The following is a 14,866-nucleotide window of genomic DNA, read 5'->3' as shown; positions in this document are numbered from 1 at the left end:
TTTGTTCTCCCCTCACATCCCAAAAGGAATTATACCTGAGCAAGTAATGTGTAACCCAACTTACCCATAGAGAAGCTGGTTTTGTGAAAAGTCTCCAAATGAGTTTTAGAGCAAAGGCTCTAGCTGTGTCCTTGAACTTCCTCACACCCAGACCACCTTCGTCCTTAGGCAAACAGAGATCCTCCCAACTGACCTTAGCTTTGTGAGTTTGTGTAGGTGAGCCCGACCAGAGAAACGCGCTGCACATGCTTTCGATGGTGTCATAACACTTGGCTGGTAGGATAAAAGCCGAGCTCCAGAAGTTAACCATGCTTGTAATGACCGACCGGATCAGTTGTAGTCTTCCTGCAAAGGATAGAAATCTGTTGGACCAACACAGCATCTTTCCACGAATCTTTCCTATAAGCGGTTCATAGTCATGGCTGGAAAGTGTCTTCGTTGTTAACGGCATTCCTAGGTACCGGATGGGTAAGGTACCGACACTGATACCCATAGAAGCCGCAGTAGTAAGGAGAGCAGAGATGTTTCTTCCTGTAACATAGATGGACGACTTAGCTACATTTATGTGTAACCCAGAAACTGATGCAAACCGGCGCATTACACCCAGAATACCCAAGAGCGAGTCCGATGTGCCGTTGGTGAAGACAAGTATGTCGTCCGCAAAGCACAAGTGAGTGAGTTTGACATCTTGACACTGCTGATGATAACCAAATTCACCTGCATCTGCAGCTTTGTTGAGCATTTTTGATAATACATTATTTAGGATGACATACAAGTAAGGCGAGAGAGAACAGCCTTGACGGATACCCCTGGCACTCTGAAAAAAACCCTCCAAACTTCCATTCACATTGATAGAAAATGCGGCTGTGGAGATGCATAACCTCATCCAGTGGACAAACTGAAGAGGCATTCCCATTGCTTGGAGCACGGAAGTAATGAAAGACCACTTGACCGTGTCAAACGCCTTAGATATGTCAAACTTGATAGCACAATTTTCCTTGTTCGTGCTCCTGTGGTATCCAGTGACCAGCTCAGAGGCGAGTAGGACGTTTTCTAAAAGTAGACGATCTGTTATGAATGCACACTGGTTTGCTTCTACCGCATCCGGAAAAATGATCTTTAGCCTATTGGCTAGAACTTTGGAGATGACCTTGTAAAGCAGATTACAGCAAGCGATTGGGCGATAATCCTTTAGAGTCTGTGCAGTAGTTGTCTTAGGTATCAGGGAGAGTATGGTTGCATTCACACCAGCAGGCATGAATCCAAATATGAAGAATGATTGAACTGCCACAATGAAGTCCCTTCCAATGATTGGCCATGCTGCGATAAAAAATTCTTTTGTGAACCCATCTGGACCTGAAACTTTCCCATTTGGAAGTGAATGAAGCGCCTGTTTGATTTCCATTGGTGTGATAGGTCGAACCAGTGCAGCTGAATGATCACCAGGACACCTATAGGTCAGTAAATCTTGCAGAGCAGCTACAGAAATTACCTCGCTATTCGGATCCTGTCCTTGTAAGAAGGATTGGAAATATGAGACTGCCTCTTTTTTGATATCAGGTAACGAAGTGAGAACTTCTCTGTCAGTCGTAACAAGTCTTCTGATTGTGTTCTTTGCAATCCTCGTTTGAACCATATTGTGGAACACCTTGGTATTTTGATCTCCAACCGATAGCCAGCGAACACAAGACTTCTGCTTGTAGAATTTTTCCTCCACTCGAGCTAAGGCGTTCCACCTGTCAGCTGCTTCCGCCGCCCTTGCAAGGTTTCCAGGGGTTGGGTCTAATAGTGCTATATTTTGACATTCACACAGCCTGTGATAAGCATTCTTTGTACGAGCTGGTAGATCACCATAGTGCGTTTTGTTCAGCTCCCGCAGAGGCTGTTTCAGGAGCTTAAGTTTCCTGTGAAAACGTGAAAGAGCTGCTCTAGAAGGGAACAGCGGTTCCGTTGTATCCCAGATTCGCTGAACTGTCGGCAGGAACTCGTTGTGCTCAGTCAGGTAGTTGAAAAAACGAAATGGTTTTCTAGCATCATTAACAACTCCTGTCGTACGGATCAAACACCTTGCATGATCTGAGATTCCACCAGCATCAAAGTGCGCAGAGGAGCTTGGGTATTGACTCATCCAGCTTTGGTTAACTAATGCTCTGTCCAGTTTCTTTCCGATGGGGTCATCCTCTCGATTGTTCCACCAAGTAAATAAAGCTCCCGTATAGGGAAGATCAGTAACTGAGCAGTCCGCCACTAACTCCTGAAATTGATACATACCCGTCAAGTCTCTACGATACTCCAAAGCTCTGGAGTGCTCACTTGAAGCTAGTGTTTCATTAAAATCGCCAATCAAGATCCAAGGAAGCTTCAGGTGACCATAAGCATCTTTTGTGCCTCTGAGTTCCTCCCATAATCTGGTTCTTTCCACTGCAGTGTTATACGCATATATGGCTGAACAAATATATTGTTCTCCGGTGGATGGATTCTGAATAGCACAAGTGATCACCTGTGCACTCGTGTGCAGTTGTGTGACTACAACTTCATCCGTCCAGCAAAACCAAATTCTCCCCAAAGGATGATATGCGTAGTTTGTAAGAGAGTTCCATCCCGGCATAGCAGCATTCATACACCACTGATGGTTTGATTCCTGGACTCGTGTCTCAACTAGGCAGCCATAAGAAGGCTTTTCCTCCTGTAACCATGATCTGAGGGCTCGATGCTTGCGTGGTAGATTGAATCCACGCATGTTCCATGCAAAGAAAGAAGTCATAACTTCCTACTGGAAGTTTTTTTTGACGTTCCGTGCCTGCCACCGTTGCTCATGTCTTTAGAACCAGTTACTCTCCCCCAAAGTTGCCTTGGCACCGATCCATGTTGCCTACTTCTCGATGCAACTTGCAATTCCTTCTCTTTTTTGCCATCCACTATATTTCCCCGAAACTCGCCCTCTTCAACTTCCGTTCCACTTTCTTCTAAGCATGTCTCCTCCTCTTCATCGATGTCCTGTAAAGGACTAAATCTTGATGGGGATATCATAAACTCCTTTTCTCCTTTCCCGTCGCTTGATGCCTTCACTCCTTTTCCGTTTACCCACATGTCAATTGTATTGGTCTTAGAAAGCTCCTTAGATGATTCAGATATCTTGATCGCTTCTTTCTCGTCTGAAGATGCGACAGGTGTAAGCTCTTCTAGGTCCTTAATTAGATGCTCCATAGCGTTTCCCTCCTTAGGCATTGTCTCCACTACTTCCACAATCCCAGTCTCTTCCCCTCCACTTATCTTATCATCCTTCACACCAATTTCCTTGCTACCCTCCACTTCTTTGCCTTTGCCTCCGACAGATATCCCTTCACGCGGCATGGAGGCATAGGTAGTTTCCTCTGTCCTCTTACTCAGGATTTTAATCTCCTTACTCGAACAGTCATGTCCCTTGTGTCCCCACCTGCAGCAGACATTGCAGCGGGGAGGGAGCCAAGGATAATTGACTTCGACTTCGTGAGAAGCTCCAGCTTTGTCCGTGAAAGTGATCTTTTCCACCAGAGTCTTACGTAGATCGACTTCCACTAGGATTCGGGCCATGTCCAGCCTCACACATTTCTCCGTGTTCGGATGCAGTTTCACAAAATGTCCCACTGCCCGAACAAGGCACTTCAGTCCTTTATGGGAATAAAGGGTGTTTGGTACTCCTCTGAGGTCAACCCAGAGTGGCTTGGCTGACAAGTCTGGGGGATGCTGAGCAGACTCTGGGGACCAGACATTAACCACCAACGGAATATCCGCTATATGCCAATACTTCCTCTGAATCACCCTGTTTCTCATCTGATCATTTTCAATTCGGAACAACACAGTATTCTTCGCAATAAACTGGACATCAATCTTGGTACCCGCCTTGGGACCAGTCCAAATACGATTGACGGTTGCGTGAATTGAGCCCACGTGGGGAGCATCTCCAATGAAGTAGCCCACTACGAAACTTTTCCAAAGAAGCTCTGCCTCATCAAAGATCGCATCTGGAATTTGCAGTGTTGCAATACCATCGACAATGTCAATAACCGGTTCCGCTTCTCCTCTGTCGGCCAGGTCCTTCGACCATGGGGCTGATCGGGCCCGCTCTCCCTGTTTACCTCCGTTCCTCCCTTCAGCTTTTTCTCCATGGTTCCCGGTCAGAGATTTCTCCAGGTTCTCCCCACCATCGCGTCCCTCCGAAGCTGCACCTCCATCAGTTGACTGAGTCGACAGAGCGAGAGATGATACGCCACTCTCGTGTTGAGTCTCTGAAGCTCCGACACTCTGCGCAGCTGGAACTGGTAAAGAGAGCGTCGTCTCGGTCGCCTGAACATCATCTCCCGTCGTCGATCTTAGAAGATCGTCCGTTTCCTGCAGTGATACCTCCGTCGGAGCTTTAGCATCGCTCGATGTTACGCCTGGATCTTCTGTCGTCTCGCTAGGATCTCCAAGCTCAGACGCGATTGGATCTCCCGGAGTCGTCGTTGGATCGCCCATGAAGTCGCCCTTGATGTCGCCCGTGATTGACGCCATAGATGTCTCGTAATCAACCCCGGTTTATTTTTCGCAAGTCTCTCAATTAATGTTTATTTACAAGAAGTACCTTATAAATATTTTAAATTAACTCTATTTACTTTTATTTTTATAAGAATTCCACAGAGTTGTAATTTTTTTTAAATTAAAGTTTATGTAAAACAATGTTATGCAACGAAAAATGTGATTCTATTTAAAATATATATATATATATATATATATATATATATATTTTTTTTTTTTTCCAAAATATTTAAAAAAATATTTTCCAAAATGATTTGTTTTAGTTAGAATTATTAAAAATTGAAAGTTAAAAGACGATTTGAAAATTAGAAATTATGATTTTATAATAAAGAAATACTATTTTATAGGAAATTAGCAGTTTCTATTTTATAGGAAAAAATAGAGATTGACTATAACATATTTTTCTTTATTATAGCATTTAGAAATGAATATAACAATATATAGGAAATGTTCTTATCTTATACATTACATATTAATGTTTTTTTTGTCAACATGGTTAGTTTGTTTGAGTGTTTATTGAGTTATTATAGGAGGTATTTCACAATATAATTATACAAATATCAATACTTTTATTTAGTTTGATTAATATAATATGTAAAATTGGGTTAATTCGATTTAATTTTCTTGTGCATTTGATTTATTTTGAGATTTTGTAGGTTTTGGTAATTCCAAGGATTTGGTTTAATAACATCACATTATATTAAAAATTATATAATTGTTTATTTAATTAGATAATTGTTTATAAATTAATATAGTAAAAACATGTTAAAGATAACAATATATTTTAAAATAAAAACATATATGTTGTTATCTAAAAATAATGTTTTAAATCAATAAAGCTAAAAATTAAGAAATTTAAAGATTAATAAAACAGTATACATTTAATGTTTGATTTAAATATTTTGATCTTTAAACTAATAATACATTTATTAATAAATATTTATAAAAGAATTATGCTCGAATGTGCAAGCATAACACCTAGTTGAACTTTTAAATGCATCATCATATTATGATTTCGCTCGAATAAGAAGGTGAAAACGTTAAATATCACCAAATTATAATATACTCGTTCAAATAATTAGGATGAAATCAAACGAAAAATAAAGATATGAAGCAATTGACACATAAGGACGAGAAACCCAATCTTTAACCAAAACAACACTTATATGGTTAAGGTCATACCAAAATCTTTGTTATTTTCAATCAAACATATTAATTTATACAAGCATATAAAATGAATGTTTTAGCAGTATAGCTACATATGGAAAGAATTGGAACCAACCTATATCCAATTCCAAATATGAGCAAAACAAAACTACACAAATATGGAAAACGTTTCGAATCCAATTAAGTTGTATTTATAGAAAGGTATCGGATCCAAATTAAGTTATATTTTAAAGAAAAGGTATCGAATCCAATTAAGTTGTATTTTATGGAAAGGTATCGAGTCCAAATTAAGTTAATGCGTGGGAACTATCTACTTCCTTATAAAAGGAGAAGCTGGTGTGATGATCACCAGGTATCAGTAGAGATACACACCCTATAAAAGAAGTAGAGGTTCATACCTTGTGAACCAAGGACAAGCTTCCCAAAATACACACTTACAGAGCACATGTACTCGGTGGCACTATATCAGCACGACACTTATATGTGATAAATTCTGTTCCGGTATATAACATTTCCAGGTTTATTCAATACAAGATTCACTTCCGTATTTGCAAGAATTTTTATCAAACTCGTAATCTTTTTTTCAAATGATTATAATCTAGAACACATTCCAATAATATGGATCGAAGATTGTTTTCAGTTGCTCAAAGCGTTGATAGCGTTGATGCGTTATATTCTCTTATTCAAGCGGATCCATGTATTCTTCAAAAAGTCGACGTTTTACCTTTCGTCCACACACCTCTCCACGAAGCTTCATCCACTGGGAAGATAGATTTGGCAGTAGAACTTATGATTCTACAGCCATCTTTTGCCAAAAAATTGAACAAGGATGGGCTTAGTCCCTTGCACCTCGCTGTCGAGAACCAGCACGTTGAGTTAGCGCAAGAGCTAATCAAGTTTGATCCCAGTCTTGTTCGTATTCGTGGAAGAGGAGGTATTTTAGTTATATGTTCTCCAAATAAATGTTATTAACAAATATATTTTGAATCAAATAGTATATATAAAAGTACTTGATGATAGATTTAACTACCTCATAACGACAGGTACAACACCTTTGCATCTTGTGGCGGAAAAAGGCCACGTGGATCTTCTTACAGAGTTTCTCTTTGTATGTCCTGAAAGCATTAGAGATGCAAATGTTAATGGAGAGACTGCTTTACATATCACGGTTAAAAACGATAGACACGAAGAGCTCGAAGTTCTGAGAGGCTGGATGCAGAGAATGCTTATAAGTGATGCTTTATCCACTGAGAAACACGTCCTGAACACACGCGATCGTGACGGCAACACAGCCTTGCACCTAGCGGCGTACAAAAATGATATTAGGGCATGTTCTTACCCTTCTTTTGTATAGTGAAATGGTCGAAAATTCACACACTCTATTTCTTATCTGCACTTAAATGGTTGGATCAGTGATCACGGTTAGGGTGTTTAAATATGCTATTGTGATACTAGATAAGTAGATCGTATATTTGGAATATGACCCAAAATGACCATATACAATTAGTAATATACTTTGGCTATTAAGTCTTATAATGCCGTTTAATATCATGTTAGCACACTTCTTTATATAATATTAAAAAGAGTGAACGTATAATCTAGTATTTAAGAGGGTTTAGAGTGATTTGATTTTAATGTGTTCAGATAATTTTAGCTGAATTAGAGAATTCCAACTAAAACTATGATATTAAAAATTATTTTATATTAAATTTCAATAAAAACACCTCAAAATCACTAGAAATCTCATAAAATCCATTACCGTAAACGATTTTAAAATACATTCTAAATAAAAAGTTCAATAACAATCGGTTCTAAAATACTTCCTAATATTCAGGTTTGAATAACATCAGATTTATCATTTTAATATATACTTCATATATTCTAGATTGAACACACCCCTTTGGTACATTTCTAAATTATTTGTAGAGTGGACCTCCTTTTAATCCACAAGTTCTCATATTCTTTGAATCAGTTGTGTTCTAGTTGTCTAATAAATAGTTGTCGTGAAATATATATATACAGGCAGTGAAAGAGCTGTTGGAATGCATGTCACTGAACCGCAACATCCAGAACAAAAGCGGCATGACAGCCCTTGATGTATTACGAGCCAATGGATCTCACATGAACATTAAAGAAACAGAGAAAATCATACAACATTCCGGGGGTAAGACCAGGGACTCTGTAACCACGGTTAACACAATGTCTGTCTTCCTAAAGACACCCGTCTCTTTTTGGGAACATTGTTCGACGGGATTGGTACGATATAAGAGTAATATGACAGACGGAACACGGAACGCTCTTCTCGTGATAACAGCTTTGATAATCACCGCTACTTATCAGACCGCGGTTCAACCGGATGATGATGAGGATTTCATCAAAAGCAACGATGTCGTATCCAAGATTGTGCTATTATGGGGATTCAATACAATAGCCTATTTCCTATCTATGGCCTTGACTTTTATACTCATACCAGTTGGTGGAGCATACACCTGGTGGTATATATGCATTACGTTACCTCTCGATTGTTCTTATGTACTTTCGACGTACATGAAGTATAATCTCCGGCCGAATGAGATCCCCATATCGCTCATCTATATATACGTGATCGTTATACTCGGATTTCTCGTCGGTCTGCTTGTATTCTACGTGAGGTGGAGGCGGACAACGCGGAAGAGTGGACCGGAACCCAAACGTGAGCTGATTTCCGAAGGCTTCAAGACCGTGGTTTAAACTTTTGAAGTATTTATATAATACCACTAGGGTCGGTCCGCGCTACGCGTTTTTGTTTGAAGTATACTACAATAGAACCTCTATAAATTAATATTCGATAAATTAATAATTTCTATAAATTAATAATTTTCGCCGATCCCAACTTGGGCTGGTTCAAAATTTGATACAAATCGATAAAATAATAAGATAATATTTTTTTAAAAAATTCTTTGTAAATATATGGTCCCATTAAAATTATAAATTAATAATTTATATGTATACATATTTTATATAAGTAAGAACCTATTATTATATGGTTTGTTTTATATTCACAATGGAATTATCTTCATATTTTCTTAACACTTGATATATTTTTGATGAGATTTTGTAATATTATATCTAAAACCACATTTAAGTTAAATGCAATATATATTATATACACAAAATAATATAATAAAATTAATATAAATGTCAAATTTGACAAAATAACAATTAATGTCTATACATAAAAATCAAAAAAAAAAATCATCTTAGAATAAATATATCTTAAAATAAGAAATCTAAATAAAGAAACTTTTGTAAAGTAATATCTCGATAAATTAATAAAATTTCAAAATCCCAACATTATTAATTTATAGAAGTTCTAGTGTATTTTGTAAGCTAGTTTTGTTTATACGTTGAATTTGCATTAGGATGTAATAAGTGAGGATGTAATAAGTGTGTGAATGTTCTAAGATTCTGAAAATATTGTTCGTGTTGCCATTGAACAAATGGGGGAGAAGTTTATGTGGGTGTCAGTGAGTTCGTCAGATTGTGAGGTTGATTTAGTTTTAAAATACTGATGATCTTAGTAGCAAAAATCTGTAATTAATGATATTTGTTATTGTTACCGGCAATTTAATAGTATGAGATGGATATGGAATGGTTCGTAATGTGTGGAAAATCATGTATAAGGATATTTGTTAGTAGATCCGGTAATTAGAAAATGTCATATGCTAAACGAACGGCTCATTGATTAGTGGAAAATATTTGAAGGAAATTCAAATATGACTGTCTTTATAATTCAAAAGAAGCAAAAAGGCTAAAGTTGAATCTAAATTTTAACATCCATACTTGTGCTTGATTCCGGTAGCAATCATGTGGACATCTACATGTTACACATAACATAGTGCACTATTCATTTCCTTAACAATATTTATTTATAGTTATTTTGATACTGATTTTCATTTTGTTTTAAGATATTGAATATTTGATATTTTAAGATTTAATTAAATCTTTTAATATATTTTAAGAATTTAAACCAAGATGTCAAGCTAATTTTTCTGATAGTTTTTAGTTTTTATATTAATTTATTTTGTTTTGTGAAATGCAAAATTTTTTAGTTCAATATTTTTAAAACAATTGATTTTGTCAGTTAAATTTTATGTTGATTTTCCAAAATATTTTGTTAAAACATCAAACTAATTTGATGGCATTATTAAGTGGATCTTCTAGAGTACCATTAAACAATCGACAATGAACATGGATTTATAGATCACATCAATAAATAACCAACGAAGAGATAAAAGATAACATATTTATGAGACATTCAACTTTCTGTTACTCTCAGCTTATCTCTTTTTATACAGATGTTGGCTTGGCCTAGGTTCGTAAGCGACCGGTGGATAGCATTACAAATGACCTTATATATTGTATACATTTACTGATAGAGTCTTGAAGCTGTGTGCCCATTTCCACACTTGCAATCGCTGAGTCTCTTTCAAGTTTTGCATTTGATCTTGCTCACGTTTCTAAAACGCTAAACCAATGTTTGATCTGCACCTTGACTTCCTGTCTTTAAAATTTTCTACAAAATTCTCATCGACATAAAAGTATCCTCCATCTTTCCCTCTGTCCTAACTCAAAGCTTCAATCTGGTCCTCATCATTCTACAATAAGATAATTGCATTAGCATGACCCTAGTCAGGAATAAATCCAGTTGTCGAAAGAGACATTACTTGATTCAGGAACAGTCACAGAACCAAAAGAATTTTTTTTTGCAAAATTCTTACCTCATAAGTCTTCTCAAAATCATAGATATTGTCTTTCTCATCAATAGAGAGCTCAGTTGTAGTCTGATTGAAAATCTGTGAACGCTCCAACGCACGGGCATGGCGGTGAGCTACATGATCTTCAGCTAATTGTACATTGTTGTATTTCATCATAGCTTGATATGCAGACTTCTTTTCACATAAGCAACTTCCGCCAAGCCCTTTACCATAACACAAACGCCGGCAAAGAACAGATAAACCAGAGGGAGAAAAAAAAAGAAAACAGAAGTTAAGATGTTGTTTCGGTACAAATCCATTCTGGTGAAGTCGTCTCACTGTGAAATTGATAAAAATAGCTTTGACGGTGATGAATCTGCGGTAAGGAGTGATCAAGAACCCATAAAATATGATAACGGCGATTAGGGTGAACACGTTGTTTGCAGCTGATGGAGATCCGTCGCAGCAGACTCGAAAGCTAGCTGGTTGTTCTTGAAAACAAATACTGCAACATATCAATGTCCTACACATCTCAATATGACTCTCCAAATAAACATAACGCAAAATAAACAACAACGATCCATGGAAAACTTATTTAGAAGGTGATAAAGCAAATCCACGAACATATAATTTCCAAGTCACTACTTACATTTATAGAATTGTCCACGGAACCAGAAAAGAGTCTGCTAGCTCCAACATATAAAGAAACAACTCTACAGGTGTGGTCCGTAAGTGACGCAGCCGGATGAAAACGTAGTGGCAGTATTGTATCTCCAAGCCAAAGTAAAGCCATCCTGCACATAGAGAATGATATATCCCTATAACAACTTGTTACTTACCTAAACCCAATAGACCTGTGAAATTCTATAACACAGACGTATTTTCCCATTCAAGAAGATAATCTATGATAATATAAAAAGAGAAAAACAAAGATGAAGGATACGCATGACGCTAAAGCACAATTCTACTCGGTTTAAGAAATATATTATACAATCAGTTAAACAAATTTATGTACTCATATTCACCTGAAAATAGATTTTGTGAAGAGGATGTTTACCAGCTTTGAAAGAAGGTTTTGCCATTTTAATTTGGAGATTGAGTCATCGTAATTTACAGATAAGAGTCTTCTTTCAAAATCTTTTCAATTTTTCATCTCTACAATCTTCTATGCGTTTCTCTCAGTGATGCTCGCGCATCAAGCTCTGATAAGATAGATTACAAGAGATAGAGGATAGAGTAAAAGGTTTTACCTTGAGATGATCATGGGCGTTGGAGGAGTTCGTTGAAAGAATTAGCTGAAGTAGATATACGAATTTCATCTCCGATAAAGAATACCCACAACATATAATTTAGCTGAGACATGAAGGAAACGGGTTTAAGATTGACGCCTTCGGTTAAGTTTTCGTGAGATTCACCTGCAATCGGAATCAAATTTAGTCAAAGGCAAGAAACAAAAGGGTGAAGCAGGTCGAATCAGATGTCAAGTAAACCATCACCTGAGACGCAGCGGCGAAGCCAGAGACGCAGCGGCAGATGAGCCATCTGCATATGGAGTAGATCTGATTTGTCGTCCATCGAAGCCTCTTCTCCTCCTCTGCTTATGAACACAGCCGTTTCCACGTTCTTCGTTGCAGGCTTGCAGCCGTAGGGTTAGATGAGGCCAAAATGTTAAAGTTTAATGAAACACTGCAGTTTTCTTATTAGACACGTGTCAAAATGCCATGAAACGAGTTATCTATGTGGCACCCTACGTGGACACTCTACCAGAGAAGGAAACCCTTCTTTATACTCCCTCCGGATACGAATGTAAGATGTTCTATATTTTTATCTTGTATACAAATGTATGATGTTTTGAGATATAATTAATGTATTTATTTTTAAAATTTAAATATAAATTAAAAAGTAAAATTATGAGTGGTGAAACTTTATTGATATAATCAAAAAGTAACAACTAAAATATTGTATTTATTGTTTCTTAATATGTGTGTAAAACCTTAAACATCTTATATTTAAATCCAGAGGGAGTATATATATACTAGGGTAAACCCGCCCTACGGGCGGGCGGGTGAGTAAGTGAAGAAACCATAGAATACATATTTAGAGTAAGTGAAGAAACAATATAATACATATTTATTTTATGTACATTTAAAATACTCACACTAAGTATTTAGAGCGTTCACTATTTTTTTTGTTTTTTTTAAATCACAGGTTTGTCTAATTTATAAGCTGATTTTTTTTAGTGGATGGTTATATATTATGTTTGAGCAATTATTTTATAAATTATTTACTTTTATATGATATTTAAATATTGAGAATCACAGATGGTTGACTAAATTGCATAATACCATGCTTAGTTACGATTCAGAATCTGAATAAAATAATAAATTTTTATTAAGAGAGTTTCATTTATTTTATTTGCTTTTATTTATTTCTTATCGAATTATTATATATTTCTGTATTCATTTAGACTTTACTGCTATTTACTTTAATCTTCAATATTATAATTGAATTAGGTTCGTTCATTGAACTTCGTTAAATATTTAAATTAATTTTTTAGTGGATGGGTTATATATTATGTTTGAACAATTATTTCTTATATATGATATTTAAATATTGAGAATCAAAGATGGTTGACTAAATTGTGTAGTACCATGCTTAGTTATGATCTCTGAATAAAACAATAATTTTTTTATTAAGAGAGTTTCGTTTATTTTATTTGATTTTATTTATTTCTTATCGAATTGTTGTTTATTGCGGTAATCATTTAGACTTTACTGCTATTTACTTCAATCTTCACTGTTACAATTGAATTCGGTTTGTTTATTTTAATTTTAATTCCCTATTTTTTTTTTGATGTCTCCCTATTTTTCTTTTGACCTTTTCACCTTTAGACAAAACATTTCTTGGTTAAATTTAAAAAATTACATCTGTTTATTGTAATAGTGGTGTTTATTGTTGCTATATATATTTTTGACTGATTCCACTATAATACCAAAACAGTACGAAACCAAAAATCTGGTTAACCAAAAAGTTTCATAATCACAACATAAATACTAAAGTTACCAGGTATACCAATTATACTTTACCTACCTAAATCAAAAAGAACTGGTTATTTAAAAAGTTGCAAGACAACTACATTATTCAGTGAATGGTAAAACTTAGCAACCGGAAATGGAATTGGGAATTTTTGGCCAGCTTCATTGTCTCCATAGTTGGAGTGATCAGGACCCCTTGTAATATAAGATAGTAGATACAATAATAAATAGAAAAAGCTGAAAACCAATTTCTTCCCTTGTAAGTGTCATATCATTAACCAAAAAAATTGTTTGTCTAGCTTCACCTGTAATTTTAGAAAAAAAATTGGGCCTCACTGATACAAACCCGACTAATGGCATAGGAAAGATAATCATTTAAGCAAAGTTGACGTTTGTACACGAATAAAAAGATTACACATTGCAAAAAATGATTGTATTATCTCTCTGATCTTGACCCAAAGTGGACAAACCTCTGAGTTCTGGTCTCTCTCTCACTGGTATTGCTATGGATTTTCTTGCAAGCTCGATTTTGCTTTTGATCCTTACGGGAACAGTGGTTAGTTACACGTGTGAATCTCGGCCCCGTCGTTCATAAGCGGAGACGATTCTGACCATTGATTTCGATTGGAGATCTGGTCTTCACTCCAAGGTCCAAAGTCTCTATCGTAAATTAGTTGTTTTGGTTTCAGTGAAATTGATCAAGCTATTGTTTTATATCCAACAAACTACATAGGCTCTTCTTACGGTTTGTCATATTGTAGATAGTGTTCAAAGGTTTGTTTATTCTAACCTGCTTGTGCGTCGTTAATCTCTGGCTCTGTCTCCTCTCACTCGATAATCATGGATCTCGCTCCTTCTTCTCCAGCTGATCTCTCACCGTCACCACCTCCTGAGCACCTATCGACGACTACTCTCCGACAATAGGAACAAAACATAAAAATTCTTCAGCTAATAGAAATGAATGAAGAATGTGGAGGTTTAAGGAATCAATACCTGAGAATATGTCTACGTTTTGTAACTCTATTTGAAGTAGGGGTGGTGGTTGATGATCTTCAAGCTTCCCTGGTTAAACATAATAAGGAACTACATATACATGATATGAAACTTAAAAAGAAGAATTTTAAAATAAACTAACTAAAAGCAACAAACTAAACCATTGATTAGATATATAATATCAACTCATTCTCATAGAGAATGGACGTTGGCATAAATTAACGGGAAGGACTTCAGAAGAGGCTTCTTCAGAAGAACAATAGCTTTCTCAGAATGTTGATACCATGCAAATCAGGTCCCACAGTATCAACTATCAAGCATAACCTAAAGAACCCAAAAGAACTCTCAACACACATATGCAAAGACACATTCACCACC

The 14,866-nt window shown here is 36.3% G+C and overlaps 1 protein-coding gene and 2 long non-coding RNA genes across 5 annotated transcripts; 1 reads left to right on the top strand and 2 right to left on the bottom strand.

Moving 5' to 3' along the window:
* Positions 1 to 5,859: 5,859 nt before the first annotated feature.
* LOC111210543 (ankyrin repeat-containing protein BDA1-like) lies at positions 5,860 to 8,735 on the top strand. Its single transcript, XM_048768453.1, has 4 exons — positions 5,860 to 6,225; positions 6,327 to 6,658; positions 6,768 to 7,051; positions 7,747 to 8,735. Exons 2-4 carry the CDS (start codon positions 6,343 to 6,345, stop codon positions 8,452 to 8,454), a joined length of 1,308 nt encoding a protein of 435 aa, XP_048624410.1. The 5' UTR covers positions 5,860 to 6,225; positions 6,327 to 6,342; the 3' UTR covers positions 8,455 to 8,735.
* Positions 8,736 to 9,942: 1,207 nt separating this feature from the next.
* LOC106423115 lies at positions 9,943 to 12,170 on the bottom strand. Of its 3 annotated transcripts, none has more exons than XR_002661876.2 (5): positions 11,957 to 12,170; positions 11,486 to 11,875; positions 11,110 to 11,254; positions 10,485 to 10,965; positions 9,943 to 10,361 (listed from the first exon to the last, which is right to left on the bottom strand). It is a non-coding gene; the product is annotated as an uncharacterized LOC106423115 (long non-coding RNA). The 3 variants fall into 3 exon arrangements; XR_002661875.2 differs by having other exon boundaries at positions 11,518 to 11,875; XR_007328576.1 differs by having other exon boundaries at positions 11,711 to 11,875.
* A 1,679-nt stretch (positions 12,171 to 13,849) lies between these two features.
* LOC125592877 lies at positions 13,850 to 14,634 on the bottom strand. The gene is made up of 3 exons (XR_007328577.1): positions 14,489 to 14,634; positions 14,286 to 14,402; positions 13,850 to 14,155 (listed from the first exon to the last, which is right to left on the bottom strand). It is a non-coding gene; the product is annotated as an uncharacterized LOC125592877 (long non-coding RNA).
* Between the last annotated feature and the right edge of the window lie 232 nt (positions 14,635 to 14,866).

This window comes from Brassica napus, chromosome C9 (genome assembly GCF_020379485.1).
Source record: "Brassica napus cultivar Da-Ae chromosome C9, Da-Ae, whole genome shotgun sequence".
NCBI classification, from domain to species: domain Eukaryota; kingdom Viridiplantae; phylum Streptophyta; class Magnoliopsida; order Brassicales; family Brassicaceae; genus Brassica; species Brassica napus.
This window is presented reverse-complemented; position numbering and strand designations above follow the sequence as displayed.